This window comes from Tachyglossus aculeatus, chromosome 15, assembly GCF_015852505.1.
Source record: "Tachyglossus aculeatus isolate mTacAcu1 chromosome 15, mTacAcu1.pri, whole genome shotgun sequence".
NCBI lineage: Eukaryota > Metazoa > Chordata > Mammalia > Monotremata > Tachyglossidae > Tachyglossus > Tachyglossus aculeatus.
In genome coordinates this window covers 23,710,895-23,730,834 of record NC_052080.1, presented here as the reverse complement: position 1 = coordinate 23,730,834, position 19,940 = coordinate 23,710,895, and the positions used below count along the sequence as shown (strand labels likewise).

At 45.6% G+C, this 19,940-nt stretch overlaps 1 protein-coding gene across 3 annotated transcripts in view; it reads left to right on the top strand.

Annotated features, from left to right (window-relative positions):
* Positions 1 to 19,940, top strand: part of PITPNC1 (phosphatidylinositol transfer protein cytoplasmic 1) — a 175,277-nt gene that overhangs the window by 141,254 nt on the left and 14,083 nt on the right. For all 3 annotated transcript variants that reach the window (XM_038757509.1, XM_038757508.1, XM_038757510.1), the window contains exons 7-8: positions 15,358 to 15,513; positions 19,281 to 19,344. In XM_038757509.1, coding sequence (XP_038613437.1) covers positions 15,358 to 15,513; positions 19,281 to 19,344 — 220 coding nt within the window. The remainder of the gene's footprint in view (positions 1 to 15,357; positions 15,514 to 19,280; positions 19,345 to 19,940) is intronic.

The following is a 19,940-nucleotide window of genomic DNA, read 5'->3' as shown; positions in this document are numbered from 1 at the left end:
TGCTTGGGAAAATACAGTAAAGGTAGCAAATAGGATCCCTGGTCAGAAAATTCATCCATTTTCTTTTCTACATCAGTGTGTGTAATGTTCCAACTTAATTTCCTTCATACTGAATTTACTCCCTCAAAGTATTATTTGGTCTCTGTCCATTTTCCCTGAAACGAAAGAAAAGCAGCATGGCAAGAGCACAGGCTTGGGAGTCAGAATATGTGGGTTCTAATCTCGGCTCTGCCACTATTCTTCTGTGTCTTCTTCTTCTTCTTCTTGGGCAAGTCACTTCACCTCTCTGTGCCTCTGTTACCTCCTCTGTAAAATAGGGATTAAGACTGTGAACCCCACGTGGGACAACCTGATTACCTTATATTTACCAGTGCGTAGAACAGTGTTTGGCACATAGTAAGCGCTTGACAAAAACCATAATAATAACAATAATAATAATAACTATTATTATTATTGTTATTCTCCCTGCTGACCTGCCTCCCTTCAGGGTGATATTGTTTTCTTTTGGCCACTTAACCCCCAACTCTGAATGGCTACGCTAGGAGTGGGTCACCTGCAGAGCTAAGGAACTTTTGCTCCTTCCCTCCATTGGACCAGGGTGAGCGAATTGTGTGTCCCTTTTTATGCATGCCTGTGGTAAAAGGGGACAGAAAGAAATACACTTACCTTAATTATTAAGGATGTGGGATTGAAAGCTGTCCATGAAGAATATCAAGAATGGGGGAAGGATATCAGAGAAACATTGTAGAGCATTGCTGTAAACCTTCGGACTGAACGCCTTATCCAAACCCTATTTCCCGGCTCAAATTAGAAGTTTTTTATTTCCTGTTTATAGCAGAGTGGTCAAGAATGGAAACGTTTTTCAATTATCTCCAAATGGCTAGATTTAATGCAGCTGCTTCGGTCTGCAGGGTGGGGTGGTATTAGGGGGTTCCTGTCTTTTCCTCCAATCTGTTTCTCTCAGACTGGAACACATCCAGTTTATGTCCAACTTCCTCCTGCCCCTGTGCCTCTTGGGCATTAAGGGGCTCCTTCACTCCTTGGGCAATCAGTCAATAATATTTATTGAGCACTTACTATGTGCAAAGCACTGAACTAAGCACTTGGGAAAGTACACTCTACTAGCCTGGGTAGATGTGATCCCTATCCACAAGACGTTTGTAGTCTATAGGAGGAGACGGACATGAAAATTAACCAGGAAATGGTGCCATCTCTTTGGTTCCCAAGGCAACATCTCATAAACCTTTGCCTCCTGGGCCCCAAGAGCCGAGACAGATGGGAGGGCAGTATAGGTCCATCAGTACCAGGAGTGTGTTAGATTATAAACTCCTTGAGGGCAGGGAGCATATTTTTTGCCCCTTTTGTAATCTCCCAAGTATATGGTACAGTGCTCTGTACGTAGTAGGGGTTCAGTAAATATTGTTGATTCATTTGTGGGCCAAGGTCTATACCTGGTCTTAAATGAGGACTCATTGCAATTATTACAATGATGAAGAAGGAAATAATAATAATGTGTCTCTTGGGAAGACTATGGATGGATGGAGGAAAAAAGACTAAGGCCACCCCCTTACCTTCTGGCCAAAGAGGTGTATCTTCTGGCCAAGGAGAGGCAAATAACTATGATGGAAGAGCAAGTCAAATTGACATGTCATTTATTTCACTCCCAAATTATCTCCTGGGGAGGTCAGAAAGTTGAGTGAACTGGAAAATATCCTCTGCTTTCCCTTCTCTCTAAAACATGCATATCTGAAGAGGGAGTAACCTCTTAAAAAATGAAAGAAAAGAAGTTTGGAAGACCCTTACGAACATGCCTCGGATCCCCAAAATCACTTCCTGGGCTCCACCGTCTGCAAAGAAGTGACCTATAGTGTTGCCATTATGAAAAGAATCTCCCCAACCCTCATTCACTTTTCTGCCCTTATGCATTTCCTGGCGATGGCTGGAGAGACTCCTCAGCTGTTGTAGTCCTCTCCCCACCTTCCATCACCCCCTATCTCCTCAGCTTCCCAGAGGGGAAGCTAGCATTTGGAAAGTCGGAGGACACAGATAACACCGTGGATTTTTTTCGGAGATGCATGTAGAGAGAAGACAGGGACCCGCCCCCACCTCGACCCCCCGGCACCCTCAGCAGCATTCTCCTTGGGCCTGACTCACAGATGCCCCGATCTGCTGCTCTGCCTTGGCCTTGGACAGAGGCCCCCTGCTCACACAGCAGGCCGGGCCCATCAGAGTGAAGGACTCAGGGAAGCAAATGGCAGGAGCAGAATAGGGGAAACTTGGGAAGGATTGGAACCCCAAGGCCTGGGAGTAGCTTCCACCGCTCCCCAGGCAAACACCCACATGGAACAACCATGTCAGAGCAGATGATTGTGTTCCTAGATTGTCATAGAAGTGATCGACATGAACGGTAATTGCAGGAGACACAGATGTTACTATTTTCGAGAGTAAACAAAACACCTCTGGCCCAACTAATAACTCTCCGTGAGCTAGAGCTTGCAATGAGCCACCGCTTAGGAGATGCAAATCTTAAAGCGTGAGCGGAGACGCCACTCAAGAAGTTAGAACTCCTAATATGAGTGTTACACCCACTTCTGCTCTGACACGTGCTTTCATTCTGTGATTTGGGTACAGTGCAATGGAAGAATTAGGGAATGACCTTTCCCACTGCACGACTCTGTTCTTGCGGAACACGATCCAAAGGTTGGCACAAGTAGATTTAGTGTAGGAAGAAGCGGTCATGCATAGCACATTGTTCAAGTTGTGATGCTGCTATGCTTTTCAGTCTCTGCCTCAGCCTTGCTGTGCTGTGCCCTACAGGACTTTGAGTTTCTTTGTGGTTATGTAAGTACCTTTCCACTTTCCTCTAAGCCATGCTGCTGCACATGTTGGTTGGGGTCTCACCATCAGTGGCATTATCTTTAATTAAGTAGATGTATATGCACATATTTAGTAAAGGAGACGTCCCTTCAGTAAAATACCTGTTTAATGTCCCATCCCAGTCCTTCTAGTCAGAAAGAATCCAGGAGCATTAAACCTATGAAATCCTCCTTATCTGGAATGATGAAGGGTAAAATATCCTCTGTTTAAAAAGAGCCCAACCTTATCATTAGATTCTGAGCTCCTTGAGGGTAAGGATCAGGGCTAATTTTTTATGGTATTTGTTAAGCACTATCTATGTGCCAGGCACTGTAGTAAGTGCTGGGGTAGATACAAGTTAATCAGGTTGGACAGTCCCTGTCCCCCGTGGGGTTCACAATCTTATTTCCCATTTTACAGGTGAGGTAACCGAGGCACAGAGAAGTGAAGTGACTAGTCCAAGGTCACAAAGCAGACAAGTTGTGGAGCAGAGATTAGAACTCTGGTCCCTCTGACTCTCGGGGTCGTGCTCTATCCACTCGGTCATGCTGCTTCTCTTTCATTTACTCTCAAGCTCCTAGCACAGTGCTCTATCTTCAGAAGGCCCTCAGTGAAAAACTAAGCTCTAGACACTTTATGCTCCTTGGGACAGGAATCGTGTGTTCTTTTTCTTTTGTTATTCTCTCCTAAGCACGTAGTAGAGTGCTTAGCAAAGAATGGGAACACAGTAAATATCATTAGTGATCGATTGATTACTTGTGATGAAAATGACGAACCACCCCTGCTTTTTTGCCCAGCAGCTTGGATCCCCTGCAGGAGCCTGGGACCAACGTAGACTATCAGAGGGGAGGGTTTTTGTTTTTCCCAAGATTCAGATGTGGTTAAACATCAGCCACAGCTTCCTCTGAAAGCAAATGCACTGCCTAAGGCAGCAAATGGAAATTCCACCATTCAGAGCTAATGGTGAAATGCCAGTTCAAATAAATCAAACAGAATCATGACGGACTCATTACTAAATGCCAGATGAGATCAGGACAGTGGGCCTGAGGTTTAGCCGCAGAAGGGTGCAGGCCAGTCAGGTCAAATGCAGAACCAAAGAGAAATAGTCCGAGGACAAATGGCCCATGTCTACAGGGGATGAAACAGAGAAGGGCCTGTTCAGGTGAGAGACAGGCACAGGCCGGACAGGCATGGCCTGAGCCTCCCAATTCTGGCCGATCCGAGCCATAAGAACGTGAAGGAATGAGGCTTTGGATGGCCCCATCCCGGCTGCATGGAGGTCATGATAAACAGCCCTTTTCGTGTGCAGATCACTGGACTAAGCACTCGGAAGACTCAATCCCTACTCCCAAAGAGGTTATAATCTAACAACGGAGCTTGCTTGAAATGAAAGCCAAGGGATGGTTTACCCCATGTACATCCCTGGAAAGTAAGCAACTCACACCAAGTAGATTGGCCATCTTCCATGCAGGGAAGAGAACCCTTTCTGCAGAGTTTCCAACTACTAACATCTCCAGAGGCACCACTTCCTTCCTGAAGGGAACATTAGACCACAATTGCCTGATCTAGAAGAGTCTAAAGAAACTGAGGTGAAGAGCCCCCTGATAACTTTGTGAGTGTGGTGGGGGGGAGGGAAGCTAAGTGGAAATTTCTTATCACTGTCACCTCTCCTCCAGCGTTGGGTGTGGGTAGCGAGGACCAGGCATGCAGAGTCTTTGGAGAGCAGTTGATGTTTCGGGGGTTGGAGGTTTTGGTTTTGGTTTTTTCTTTTAAATACATAGTTCCAGCACTCAAGATTCTTCTGTCACACAAATGCTCAACCTGGCCCTTCAAACAGAAAGCTGTTTGTGCTGCCCAAGTTTGCCCCTCCCTGCTGTGGGGCTGAAGTTGCTCAGCATGGCATTCAGCAGTGGGCACCCCTGGGGATGCTTTCCCAGAAACAACCCTTGTTGGGAAGCCCTGCCATCTCCACTCCAAGGTGCAGTCGCTTTTCTCCTCGGGCTCTGCAGTCTCTTACCTCCTCTTGCTCTGGCAGTGAGAAAAGTCTCTCCATCCTCTGACTGACTAGGGAACATTGATGGCTACAAACCTAACCCATGCTTAGTTTAGAACTATCCCCTATCTCTGCAGCAAAAGCATGAAGTCACACACACACTCTGTCTCTCTCTCTCTCACACACACACACACAGTGTGTGTGTCTTCTGCCTTTTCCCAAATGCAGAAAGCCTGTGTAATCTAGGAAAGTCTTTTCTTGTTCATTGACTTCATCTCAAGAGTAAGCAGTGGCCTAGTAGCTTACACTATTTTCTTATATTGTTGCTTATGTTTCTTATACTAATGACACAAACTTTCTGATTTCACTTAGCTGGAGAAGTCACCCTTGATGGCTATCCTTTGTGCCCTAAATTGAGAGAACAATTAACCAAGTGGAATTCACGTTAGGGAGATAGAAATTCTGCTGAAGTTTGCCAGTAAAGTAGTCTCTTTTAAATAGAGCTTTTGCCTGCTTTTGCACGCTCAACAAACCTCCCCCCCCCCCACACCTTCCATTCTTCTGCCCTTGCAACGTGTCAGATATAATTTATGAGGCAAGCTGATTTGACAAAATCATTTTGCTGGGGAATAACACAAATTGCTCTGTGTTCGCAGTACCTTGTGCTGCCAAGTGCAGAGTTCTTTAAAAATAGCACATTAGGTATCTACTGCTACCTTTGTGGTAGATTTGCTCTTTGTTTAAAAAAAATAAAAAGAGCTGAGGATGGGGAGAGTGTCCTTTCTCGTTGGTTTAGGTCACTTCTCCAGTTGAAACCGAGAGAGCTCCTCTCCCATGCATGTGCTCCCGATCGGGTATATTTCAATGAATATAGTGATCCTAATTCTGGAGGGGCTCTCGGGGTTTGAAATGATGATTTGGGGAAATGGAGCAAAAACCTGGCTGCTTCAAATTCTTTATAGAAATGCCTTTTCCCAAATGCAGAAAGCCTGTGTAATCTAGGAAAGCCTTTTGTTGTTCATTGACTTCATCTCAAGAGTAAGCAGTGGCCTAGTAGCTTACACTATTTTCTTATATTGTTGCTTATGTTTCTTATACTAATGACACAAACCTTCTAATTTCACTTAGCAGGAGAAGTCACCCTTGGTGGCTATCCTTTGCGCCCTAAATTGAGAGAACAATTAACCAAGTGGAATTCACTTTAGGGAGATATAAATTCTGCTGAAGTTTGCCAAAAAAGCAGTCTCTTTTACATAGAGCTTTTGCCTGCTTTCCTCAAAGGGTCTCCTAGAGTACTATCCTCTGTGGTTCACCCCACACCCCAAGCTGGAAGACGGGCATAAGCCACCCCTCGGGTGCATCCACAAGCTGATTGAAGGAATCATTTGACCAAACCTCACCGTAGTGCTCACTCGTGCCTCATTCATCAGTCAGTCATTTAGTCAGTAGTATTTATTGAGAGGCTTTTGTGTGCAGAGCACTGTACTGAGTGTTTGGGAGAGTACAGTACATTAGAGTCAGTAGACATGTTCATTCATCCATTCAATTGTATTTATTGAGTGCTTACTGTGTGCAGAGCACTGTACTAAGCGCTTGGGAAGTACAAGTTGGCAACATATTGAGACGATCCCTACCCAACAGCGGACTCACAGTCTAGAAGGGAGAGACAGACAACAAAACAAAACATATTAACAAAATAAAATAAATAGAATAGTAAATATGTACAAGTAAAATAGAGTAATAAATCTGTACAAACATATATACAGGTGCTGTAGAGAGGGGAAGGAGGTAGGGTGGGGGGGGATGGGGAGGGGGAGAGGAATGGGGGGGGCTCAGTCTGGGAAGGCCGTCCATAACAGGTTTACAGTTTAGAGGGGGAGACAGACTTTGAAATAAATTATGGATGCGTACCTAAGTGCTTTGGGGATGAGAGTGGGGTGAATAAAGCATACTAAGTCAAGTGCAAGGACAGTTTAGAAGGGAGAGGGAGTATGGGAAATGAGAGCAGACAGTCAGGGAAGGCCTCTTGAAAGAAATGTGATTTTAATAAGGCTTTGAAGGTGGGGAGAGCGGTGGTCTGTTTGATGCCGAGGTGGAGGTTGGGGAGCGATGTAGCCGGATGGCAACCTCCTGGGAAAGATCTTCTGGATGGAGAAATGATGCCCATTCAAGCCCATCTGTGCCACAGAGAAACAACCTAGCCAACCCACAAGCAGAGTGCCATCAGACAGTTGGACATCATGACAGGCTCCCAAGATGCCATCTGCAAACCTGGGCTCTGCGAGCAAGAGCTGAGCCAGAAACTTGGCAGTGGATGAAAATTTAGACCTGTGATCGGAAGGGCTGCCAGCCACTAATCCCCTGACTCGTGGGCAGGGAACATGTCTGACAACTCTGTTGCATTCTGCTCTCCCAAGTGCTTAGAATAGTGCTGTGCCCATAGCGAGCACTCAATAAATACCATCGATGATGACAGACAATCCCAAACAGCCTCTCCAAGCACCTAGTACAGGGTTTGATTATCGGGAATAATAGTAATAATAATGACAGCATTTATTAAGCGCTTACTGTGTGCAAAGCACTGTTCTAAGCACTGGAAGCATACATGGTGCTTGCATTGGGTTCTCAAGTGATTTAGAGGCCTCCCTGTAAGGCCTGGTGATTCTGAGCCTCTAGCTGTTTATTTGTGGGTGTAATTTCAGTATTCATCTGGAGGGAAGACACCCCCAGTGCTCTGTCAGTAACACAGTTCTTGCCCTGCTGGGGCGTCCATTTGAGTCAACTGGTGAGTATTGTCTTGTTAGCCACTGCAGTCCTGGCCACTCGTTTTACCCAGTGACTTTTACCTGCTCCCTGCAGGGTCTATCCACCGTGCTTCAGTCAGAAACCTTCACCATCAGGGGTAAAGTCCCGGCAGGTATAAACAGGACCAGCACCCAGCTCTCCTGATTACCAGAGCAGTTTTAAAGGGAACCTGCCGGGCAGTGATGAGAGAGTGTGAGTGGCACTACTCAGACTGCTCTCACCATCATCACTTCCTCTGCACAGATTCACTGAGGTTCATGCTTTGTTCCTGATGGGAGATTCCACCACTGTGATCAGGGAATGTGCCTACTAACGCTGTTGTATCGTACCCTCCAAAGAGCTTAGTACAGTGCAGTCATGCAAGAAGCTCTCAGAAAAAAAACATCGCTCGATCACGGAGGTGTAGGGTGCCGTAAACACTGTGCCATGGTGTTTCTGTCATCGAGCAGCAGAGCCTGACAAAGTCCAGAGTGCCAAACCCAGATTACCTGGGCTTGAATCTCGGCTCATCCTGTAGATCAGTCAATCAGTGGTATTTATTGAGCGCTTACTGTGTGCAGGGAACTGTACTAAGCCCTTGGGAGAATACGATAGAGCTGGTAGAAATGTTCCCCGACCACAACGAGTTTACAGTCTAGAGGGGAAGACAGACATTAATATAAATAATTATGGCTATGTATATAAGGGCTGTGGGGCTGAGGGAGGAGCGGATCAAGGGTGCAAATCCACATGCGAGAGGGGCGCAGAAGGGAGTGGGAGATGAGGAAACAAGGGCCTAGTCGGGGAAGGCCTCTTGGAGGAGATGTGCCTTCAATAAGGCTTCGCACGTGCGGAGAGTGATCATCTGTCGGATGTGAAGAGAGAGGACGTACCAGGCCAGAGGCAGCTCGTGAGCAAGGGGCCTGCGGCGAGAGATGAGATGGAGGTTCAGAGTAGGGCGGCATTAGAGGAGCAAAGCGTGCAGGCTGGGTTATAGTAGCAAAGCAGTGTGGTAAGGTCTGAGGGGGCAAGGTGATTGAACGCTTTAAATTACAGTTAATTACATTTAAGAATCCTGAGAGCGGCTCTGAAAAAGCAGACTAATGCCAGTCCTGCCTTATCTCCCAGGGTTGTAGCGAGGACAAGTGAAGCAGTCTGTGTGTGAAGTGCTTTGAGCTTGACAGGAGAAAAACTGCTAACTGAATTCAAGGTGTTGCTCTTATCAGTTCCCCGCCTCCTCTTTCCACCGGAGTAACAGTGTCTTCATTCTGGTCTCAGTCACTCCTGGGGAGGTTTTACAGCCAATATTAACCAGGACAGGCTAACACATTGACTTCCCAGAAGACAGTCGTGCACACCTGTGGTTAGCAGCCAGATGGAATCCAAGATTGCAGGCACCGCTCTTGAAGGAGAAGACGTCAGCATGGCCTAGTGGAAAGAGCTTGGGCCTTCGGTCAGAGGACCTATTTTGGTTCTAATCCTGGCTCTACCACTTGCCTGCTGGGTGACCTGGGGTAACTGCCTTAACTTCTCTGTCCCAGAGTTTCCTCACTGTAAAATGGGGTTTCAGTACCGGTTGCCCTCCTAATTAGACTGGAACCCCCATGTAGGACAAGGACTGTGTCTGACCTGATGATCTTGTATCCACCCCTGCACTTAGTACCGAACTTGGCACATCTTGGGCATTTAACAGATAGCGCAGTCATTCGAACAGAGAAGAACTGAGTTGGATTGGGTTGTGTTGGTTTCAGTTAGATTAGAATTCGCTCGGTTCTTCTATGGAGGGTCAAATAGGACTTCCTTTGGGAATTCAGACAAAGTGATCTTGAAAGTGGAAGTGAATGTGTTTTCCCAGAGTCCTCAAGTCCCTGCTGTGGGAGTCTTTAGCCTGGAATGAACCCCCTTTCCCAGTTGCCTACTTCGATTCAGAACTCATCAGCAAGAATGACCATTAGGTAAGGGCTGGGCAGGCTTAATAACTCCTAGGAGCCTATTCTAGTTTCCACACAGTGAGGATGGCAGCATTGTCTATTGTACAGAAGCACTATTTCCACTAATAGTAAGAAAACTGTTTGAAGGCCAGGGAACTTGGTAGCTAAAGTTTACTCTAGCTAGGCTTCTGGAAGACAACAGTTTAACCCCCAAACCCATCATGGGGGACCACCGAGGACACCACTGCACATCCAGACACACACGGCATTACACATGTTGTGACAGGTTCACAGCTTGTCCGTTCCCTTCCCACGTCCCTGAAATCAGGGGCATTCCTTCCGAGCCAAGAAACTAAGACGCAGGAGCCAATGAGGAGGGAGACTGGGAACTTAAAATAAAATCACTGGATGATAAAGATGCCCAAGACAAATCTGTACCGGGCAGGAAAGAGACTAGCTGAAAACTGGATTTTTTAGTGTAAAATTGGACAGACGGCAATTCCAACCGAGGGATACTGGCACTTAGAATGCACCTACTCCATTCTCAGAAGTGGAAGCCTTTTATCTGTGTGCGTGTATGTGTACGTGCACGTGTAATGAAATACTATGCATAGCCCAGTGAAGACTGCAACAAGTGGTGCAGGAGATGTGATGTTCTTCCTCAACCAGACAGTACAAATTGGGTGAGGGCACTGCAGGGTCTGCCGCTGAAAGGGCTCACGGCAGTGCACTTTTCCACGAGCACATTGTGTTCCCAAACCTGAGCCAACTGTTTCCACGGTGTCCTGTTGGCTCCATGGGGGCGGCGCGGGAGAGTGGGGACAGCTCAGTGCAAGCCATCACCCCAGTCAAAAAACTACTCCGATGCGTGTCTTCCCGAAGGTGGTATATCTCACCTGGAGGTGATTTTCGCCGTAAGTGAGGGAGGGAACAGGTATCCCCACCCCAGTTTTCGATGGGGGGGAAATTGGAACGTAAAGAAGTTCAGTGACTTGCTGCCGAGTCATCGCTAGAGCTGATTTAGGGCTTCTGTCTCCCTTCTCCCAGTTTGGTGATCTTTCCACCGAGTGACATTGGAGCATGCTCGGTCCACCTTAATCTCTGCTTAAATTCAGAGAACTGTCTGCTGGCTGTGCTAAATCTTTGCGGGCTACGTGCCTCTACGTGTTTGCTAGTTGTACTGGGCTGAATTCCAGCTGTTGTCTTCAGCTGCAAAATCTCCAGGTCAGACTGAGGTCAAGCTTTACGGCATAATAAGAGGGGCCAGTCAAATAGACCTGGACTTGAGAAGCCGATAGGGCTCTGCCGCATTGTTATAGATGGGCCTTTTTGTTTGTTTCAGTTATGATCTGAAAATGGAAGTAAATATTAGAGCCTTAGGAGGGACAAGAGACCATGATGAATTCCCACCTGTGTATTCCCCACCCGCGCTTAGTCCGGTGCCCTGCTCACCATAAGCGCTCAGTAAATACCATTATTACTACTACTTAGAGAATGAAACAGCCGATGCAGGTCCCTTCAAAGTATTACAAAGATTTGGGATCAGAAGGAAACTTAAATTGGAGTCACTGCCCTAAACTCCAGCAATAGAGAAGAAAGAGATTGAAAATGAGTTCACAGAGAATAATTAATTTGTGAATAAAGAGGTGGAGATGCCTGAGTCCACAATGTAGGGAGGAGGGTCGGAGAGTGAGTCCAAATAATAATAATGATGTAAGTATTGCGGTATTTGTTAAGAGCTTACTATATGCCAGGCACTGTGCTAAGAGCTGGGATGGAGACACGCAAATCGGGTTGGACACAGTCCATGTCCCACGTGGAGCTCACGGTCTCCATCCCCATTTTACAGATGATATAACTGAGGCCCAGAGAAGTGATGTGACTTGCCCAAGGCCACACAGCAGACAAGTGGTGGAGCCGGAATTAGAACGCATGACCTTCTGACTCCTAGGTTTGGGCTCTGTCCACTACACAGTACTGCTTCTTGCTAGAGAGAAAGATGGAGAATGTAGAGCTATAGGGGAAAGGGAAAAAAGAGAGGTTTTCTGTGCTCAACGGGAAATAGTAAATAAACCTTACCCTCTGGGCTCCTCTCGGACCCCTGTCTTCAGAGATTAATAAATGGGAGTTGTTCTTGTCCTGAATTTAGATTAAAGGAATGACTTCTTTGGTCAATTCTTGTTTCCTGTACTTCTCTGCTACTTCTGGAAAGGAGTGCCTTAATTGTAGGTCCAGGACAAGATTTACAACCTGAAATTAACAGCTGCAGCTATGACATCAGCCGTGAAAAATCAGCCCACCGTCACCATAAACACAGCCCAATTTCAATTTCCACTTTGGCATCTGCCTGAAACAAAGGCTTCAGTTCTCTTTGATATTAAAAATAAATCCTGAAAGCATATTGCAAGTCTTACCTCTCTCCCCACAAATCTCTATTTCGAAATGGTCGCCTGATCTCATTTAGTGTTTTTGTGACGGGAGTTCGGCACAAGTTTGCAAACCCACTCGGGTTTAAAAATGCGAGATGATTTTCCAGATCTCGGTTTTCTCCTGACCTTCCTATCGGCAGCCCTAATAATCCCAGCAGCACAGGCCACGGTTTAAATGTTGGAGGGTCTTGAGAAGGAGAGTCATCATTGGATGTGCTGGTCAGATTTCATTCTCAGTCTGTCACCTTTACAGGGAGTTTGGCTGAGAATTGGCAACAGCATTGACCGACAGTTTGGGAGCACAGTCCACCATCTACTCGATCATTACATTAACAGTTTGCATGACTCATAAGCTAAAAAATTGTAAATCATTTTTAAAAATAAGTGACCAGCTTCTGCCACTTGGTCCAATTTAAATCCCCTAGGAATTTCTCCACTTAGCATTTGAGCAGTAGGCAGAAGGCAGCATTTCTTTTTGACAACTTTCAGACGTTTCTATTTGAGATGCCCTGTCCGTATACATTCGGTTCCACGTTAATGCATGGTTTCAATAAATGTTTTGGCTGGAATGCGATTAGGGGATTGAGGAAACTTCATCCAGCAATGCAAGTCTGTCCGGGCTCGGTGTGCCGCGTTATCAAAGAAGCTACTTGTGCACATGCACACAGCTTGGGAACAAGTGAATAATGATAACTGTGGTATTAAACATTTACTTTGTGCCAAGCTCTATAGTGAGCACTAGGGTAGATACAAGATAATCAGATTAGCCCAGTCCCTGTGCCACGTGGGGCTCACAGTCGAAGTAGGAGGGAGAACAGGTATTGAAATAGATGAGGAAACTGAGGCACAGAGAAGTCAAATGACATACCCACAGTCACACAGCAGAGAAGGATGAGCTGGGATTAGAAGCCTGGTCCTCTCATGAGGCCAAGCTGCTTCTGCGTACAGCATACGGGGGTTACCTTAATGTGAGGTTTCACAAACCCATAATCCCCGCTTTAGAGAAGAACTAGGCAAGTTCTTGAAGGAACAGACCATCCTCCTGCTGTGCTTTTACCAAATTCTGGGCAATTTTGTCTGTGAAGTTGTTTCTTTTCTTCTTTCCAGTAACGTGCCCTAGTGCAGGATTCCAGAGAAGGCGAAAAGGAGCATAGAGAGCGTTCCTTTGAACCTCCCATCTTTTCAATCAAGAGTTGTCATTGAGCACATACTCTGTTGAGAGCACTGCTCTAAGTACCTGCAAGAGTACTACATAGTTGGTAAATACATCTCCTACCCTCAGAGAACTTTCAATCTAGAGGGGGAGACCTTCAAAAACCAGAGACAACAAGAAGAGTGTTTTTCATTTTGTAAACCACATGATGACATTTTCTCTATCTATTGAATCTATGAATGAAATTGAATGTAAATAGTCAAACAAATGAATATAAATACATAAAACTTTCAACTTCCCATATTTTGAGCTTTTCAGTAAGGAGCAAATATCCCCCAAATTCTCTCTGGCTGCCAGGATATCTAGAGAAGAGAAATTTCCTCTGGTTTTACTTTCTGGGCACAACAGGATGACCTAAAAATACCCACAACTACATCTAAATAGAATAAATGCATTCTGTGATTTGTAGAGTTCATGTTCTTGTGACTGCTCATTTGGCGTACAATGAATAAAGGCAATTTGGCGTGGTGCTGAGAGCAGGGGTCTAGGAGCCTGCCCAACAGCCTCACAGTGACCTCATGGGATAAATCAATCAATCAATCAATCAATCGTATTTATTGAGTGCTTACTGTGTGCAGAGCACTGTACTAAGCGCTTAGGACTGTACTAAGCACTGTACTAAGCATAAATGATATGTGTCTGTGTGTGTGAGAGAGAGAGAGAGAGAGAGCGCAAGGAGGGAAGAGAAAGGAGAACATAGACATAAACAGGAAGCCTGGTCTAGTAGAATGAGTTTAGTACTGATTTGCTGGGTGACATAGGTAGGTAACTTAATCCCTCTGGACCTTTGTTTTCTCATCTGCAAAATGGGGGTAATAACACCTGCGACAGACACTATCCCTCCGAGGGACAGTGTGATGTAGTGGAAAGAGCATGGGAATGGAAATCAGGAGTCCTAGGTTCTAGTCCCGGTTCTGCCATTGTCCAGCTCTGTGCTTTGTATAAGTCACTTAACCTCTTTGAGTTTCAGTGTCCTCATCTGAAAAATGGAGATGCTAATAATAGTAATAATAATTTTGGTATTTGTTAAGCTCTTACTATGTGCAAAGCACTGTTCTAAGTGCTGGGGAGGATACAAGGTGATCAGGTTGTCCCATGTGGGGCTCACAGTCTTAATCCCCATTTTACAGATGAGGTAACTGAGGCATAGAGAAGTTAAGTGACTTGCCCAAAGACATACAGCTGACAATTGGCGGAGCTGGAATTTGAACCCATGACCTCTGACTCCCAAGCTTGTGCTCTTTCCACTGAGCCCCGTTACCTGCCTCTTCCTACCGCACAGGGATGTTGCTTAGCCAAAAAAATGAGATATGAAAGATCTTTGAAACAGAAAGCATTATGAAATTTTAATATATTCAAGACATATTAAGATAGAAAAATGCATTTTTCATTGTCACCCTGAAGTCCCTTTGACTGCAGAGGCTTAGCCATATTTTTTTTAGCGGCTCATTTCTTAAATATTCATTAATAATGACAGAAGTGGTATTTGTTCGGTACTCTCCTAAGTGCTGGGATGGATACAAGATGATCAGGTCAGATACAGTCCCTGTCCCACACAGGGCTCCCAGTGTAGGAGGGAGGGAGAACAAGAATTGACCAAGTGGGTCATAATTTTCATTTTCCAGCATGAGTACCATGTCATTTGCAAAGGTTAGAGAGGGGTCTCGAAGGTTAGTGTAACCTGGTTCAGCTCAAAAATGGCTTTTTAATAGTACTTATTAAGCACCGACTCTGCACAAAGCTCTCGGGTAGGTGAGAGTAGGTAGGTAGGATAATCAGATCAGAAGCAGATTCTGTCCTACACAGAGGACTCTCAGTCTAAGAGGTGGGGAGAGCAGGATATTGTCCCCATTTTGCAGTTGAAGAAACTGAAGCCCAGAGAGTTCAAGTAATTTGCCTGTGGTCACAGAGCAGGCCAGTGGCAAAGCTAGATCTAGAACTCAAAGTTTCCAGACTCCTACTCCCCAGGCTCTTTCTAGTAGGCCACGCTTCCCAAGTTTACTCTGTAAGCGCTCGACATCATTCCAGAAAGAAGGGCTTCCATGGCAGCATTTCTCGTTTTCCTCCAAATGTATATTTAAAAACCAGTTCGATTGCAGGGGATTTCCAGAATCCGATTTTAAAATCTACAATCTCCATGTCTTTTTTCAGGATCCCAAGCACTTCAAATCTGAGAAGACGGGGAGAGGACAGTTAAGGGAAGGCTGGAGAGACAATCATCAGCCCATCATGTGTTCCTACAAACTGGTGACCGTGAAATTTGAAGTCTGGGGACTTCAAACGAGAGTAGAACAATTTGTGCACAAGGTCAGTGAACAAGGTGTGATGCTTGGACTGCAGTTTTACACTGGGGTCAAATCAGCTGCTTTTTTTCCCATCCAACTCCCTCACAGTAGTGAAATCACACACTGCCTAATGCAATGTAGGCAGATAGGCAGTGGGAGATCTCTGTACCACATTTACCACACACTCTCCTGCTTAAACAGTGTTCCTTGAGTGTACTTTCCCTAATAGAAATTCTCAGCTCTGATATCTCCATTCTCAGTGGTTTATGTGTGTGGTTAAGGGGATTTGGGAAAATGCCATGTGGAAAATCACCACTGGTGTGGTTCTAATTAAAGATATTTCGGAAGTGGTCAGAAGTGCAGCTATGTATGCAAACGCTAAGCCTCTGCGTGAATCAGCTAGTTGAACATCTGTTTGGAGGGGCCAGGCCTGAATCTGGGGGTACTGGAGAGTTGAACAGCCAACGAGCAAAATGTTAGACCATTTCATAGGGAAAGAGCATACCCACGGAGTCTCACTGGAAAACTTGGCCCCAGTGGCTCTGTTTGGGTTTTGAGAGCCCTAGGCTTTCATCAATAGGTAAATAATAATAATAATAACAATAGCATTTATTAAGCGCTTACTATGTGTCAAGCACTGTTCTAAGCACTGGGCAGGTTACAAGGTGATCATGTTGTCCCACGGGGGGCTCACAGTCTTCATCCCCATTTTACAGATGAGGGAACTGAGGCCCAGAGAAGTTAAGTGACTTGTCCAAAGTCACACAGCCAACAATTGGCAGAGCCGCGATTTGAACCCATGACCTCTGACTCCAAAGCCTGGGCTCTTTCCACTGAGCCATGCTGCTTCTCTAGATAAACTCTGAGCCCCTGCTAAACCAGAGGAAAGAGCACGATCCTGGGAGTCGGAGTACTTCCAGTCCCAGCTCTGCCCCTTGCTTGCTGTGTGATCTTGGGCAAGTCACTTCCCTTCTGCGTGTCTCAGTTCCCTCAGCTGTCAAATAGGAATTAAATCCTCCTGCCTCCAATGTAGACTGCCCGCCTTGGGGGACAGGGATGTGTGGCCAAGCTGATTAACTTTGTCCACCCAAGCGCTTAGAACAGTGCTGGTCGTGTAGTAAACGTTTAACAAGTACCATAGTTATCATCAGAAGCCGCAGCCAGAAGAGCGGGGTGGGAGAGGAGGTCAGGGAGGGGTTAGAGTGGGAGAGGAGGGGCCCTGGGAAGGAAGTTCCTGGAAAGTAGCCCCTGGGCTGGGCCAGTCATGGCCCCAGGGTAAGGGACAGCCTGTGCTCTCCCAGGTTCTCACTAAAACTTGCCTTTTAACTAAAACATGTAGTTGTTCCTCTGTGACCAACACAGTGTCCTCTGATCTGAGGGCCGACCATTACTTACCTCGAGAGCCTTTCGCCTCTTGGAGCAAAACTGGAACATCCCAGAATGCCATTTGTGAGCTGGCTCGGACCAGTTCTGTCAAGGTTGTTTCCTTAAAAAAAAGTTTATTATTAAAATATTATGATTAGACCTTGTTTTTCCATATAACACTTTTATGGTTTCAAATCAGAGTGTCATTTTATCCTCACAGCATCCTTGCGAGGTAGGGAGAGGCAGGAATTGTTATCCCCATTTTCCAAATGAGCAAAGCGAGGCCCAGAAAGGTTAAATGACTCACCCGAGGTCAAGCAGCAGGCCAGATAAAGAGCTGGGGTTAGAACCCGAATGTGCAGACTCCTGGCCGTTGTTACTCTTGCTATCGGACCCCAGTGCTTCTCATACATGTCTTTGAATCCTGGTTTCCAGCAGAAAGCTTTGTGGTGCTTTTGATAATAATAATAATGTTGGCATTTGTTAAGTGCTTACTATGTGCAAAGCACTGTTCTAAGCGCTTGGGGGATACAAAGTGATCAGGTTGTCCCACATGGGGCTCACAGTCTTAATCCCCATTTTACAGATGAGGTAACTGAGGCTCAGAGAAGTTAAGTGACTTGCCCAAGGTTACAAAGCAGACGTGGCAGAGCCGGGATTCAAACCCATGACCTCTGACTCCATAGCTCGTGCTCTTTCCACTGAGCCACGCTGCTTCTCTATTTGATGAAATAGAGCTTCTGGTTCCTTTTGTTTTTCACACGCTGAAATCTTTCACTATTCAAATATATACTGTTCCATGTTGCCACTCATTTTTACCATATGAGTCTTCTCCTTCTTCCAAACCCACTCTGAGATTTGCAAGGTGTTCAGAGGGTTTGAGTAATTTCATTCTGAACACCTCACCTGCTCCATAAAACCACCACATTCAAACCCTTTATTTACTGGGACATGTCTGAGTCTCTTCACCAAAGTTTTTGGCTGTGGCTGGCTTGCTTTGGCCCAGGATTTGGTAATTACTCAGATACAGGATCAGTAAATGGCAAGAGTACCATAAGCAAACACACATTTGTTCATGTCACATATTGCGTATATTACTTGTATCGTGTACGTGCGGTCATAGTGCAGCTTGTACATTCCCAGTTCCGACTCCAGGGAGATCCCTGGAGTTTGGGAAAATGCCATGTGGACTTTCCCGTCTCCTCCCCTTCCTGTCCAGTCACCCCTCTCCAACTTCTGAAGATAACTGTTCTCACTTTTCACGATCAGGAAGTTTGACTGTCCCTGATATACTTACTCATTCATTCAGTCATATTTATTGAGCTCTTACTGTGGGCAAAGCACTGTACTAAGTGCTTGGGAGAAGACAATATAACAATAAACAGACACATTCCTTGCCCACAATGGGCTACTCGGTGTTTATAGATCAGACAGTGCGTATAAATCATTTTCCTTAGATTTCTATTACATTTAATGGGCTATTAGTGCTGTTTACTGAAATAAATCATTCCGTTATGCTCTCTTTCTGGTTGTCCTGATTGCTTCTTAAATCTTCTCATTTTCTCCACCCAATTTTCTTTGGCATCATCAGTTCATGTCTTTTCTGCCTGAACAAACAGTCCTTTGCTTTTCTCTTCTTTTGTATAAGAGTTAGACCGTATGGAAAAGATATTGGGTTGGATTTCAGGTTTGCATCCCTAACCGTTACCCCACTTTTTTAGACTCTACATCAGAAGGGGGAAAAAGAAAAGGATTTTGAAAATGGAGCAGAATGTCTCTTCACTGACTACTGAAGTAATCGGAGGGTGTCATGGCCTACTGGAAAGACTGTGGGACCTGGAGTTAAAAGACCTGAGTTGTAGTGCCCACTCTGCCAGTGACCTGTTTTGTGACTTTGGGCAAGTCACTTTACCTCTCTGAGCCTCAGTTTCTTTACCTGTAAAATAGGAATAATGATACTTGCCTCTCCCTAGCTCTTGGAGATGTTGGTGAGGAGATAAGTGCCATGAAAGAGCTCCAAAGTCAAAGAATGATCATTCAGGAATACACTTTCCTCTCCACTGCTCTGATCTTTTAGCACTGGTTGAATTCTGGCCCATCACTGACTTGCTGTAGATGGAAGGTTCGAGCAGTTTCAGATACAGATAAACGAGGAGGGAATTTTCCCGATCACCAGCCTCAACTGAACCGCAGCCAGTTGACTACTGCTCATCTCTGTCACCCTGCGCCGGTGAGCCTGATGGGAAGAGCTAACACCAGTCCATTTGGGTAGTGACAAAGGCCGTGAGTGGGCACTTCTGTAGATGTATTAGATGTATTTCTCCACCATCTGAGCCTTGAGGCAGGTGCCATCCTGCTGCTTGGTAAACCGAGTCTTCCCATGGTTGCGGGTCAAGAGTGACCGTGTTTCAACTTCCTTTTCAGGTAGTCCGAGACATTCTGCTCATTGGGCACCGGCAAGCTTTTGCGTGGGTGGATGAATGGTATGGTAAGTCCTCTTTCCTCCAGTGCCGTGCAGAACAGCCTTAGAATACACTGCCATGTCAGCATTTAGTTCTGGGCCATCTGGGTGCCACTGTTCGCCAATTCAAGGATGTACATTTTGGGGGGTACGGTGCCTGTCTTATAAACAGGGAGCAATATGAAGAAGTTTGAAACCTTCCAACCTAGTCTGGAAGGACATGAGAGAGTTGTTGATCAAATGGAATTAGCGGTAGGGCCATGCCGTAACGTCCAGGGTCGAATTACTCTCAGTAGGTGAGTTTCCAACCTGTTCCTCACTTGCATTCCTCTAGGTTTATTTCAAAAAGCAATTGAAGATTAAAAATGGGACATTTCATTCATTCATTCATTCAATCATATTTATTGAGCGCTTACTGTGTGCAGAGCACTGTACTAAGCACTTGGGAAGTACAAGTTGGCAACCTATAGAGACGGTCCCTACCCAGTAACGGGCTCACAGTCTAGAAAGGGGAGATAGACAACAAAACAAAACATGTGGACAGGTGTCATCAGAATAAATAGAAGTAAAGCTAGATGCCCATCATTAACAAAATAAATAGAATAGTAAATATGTACAAGTAA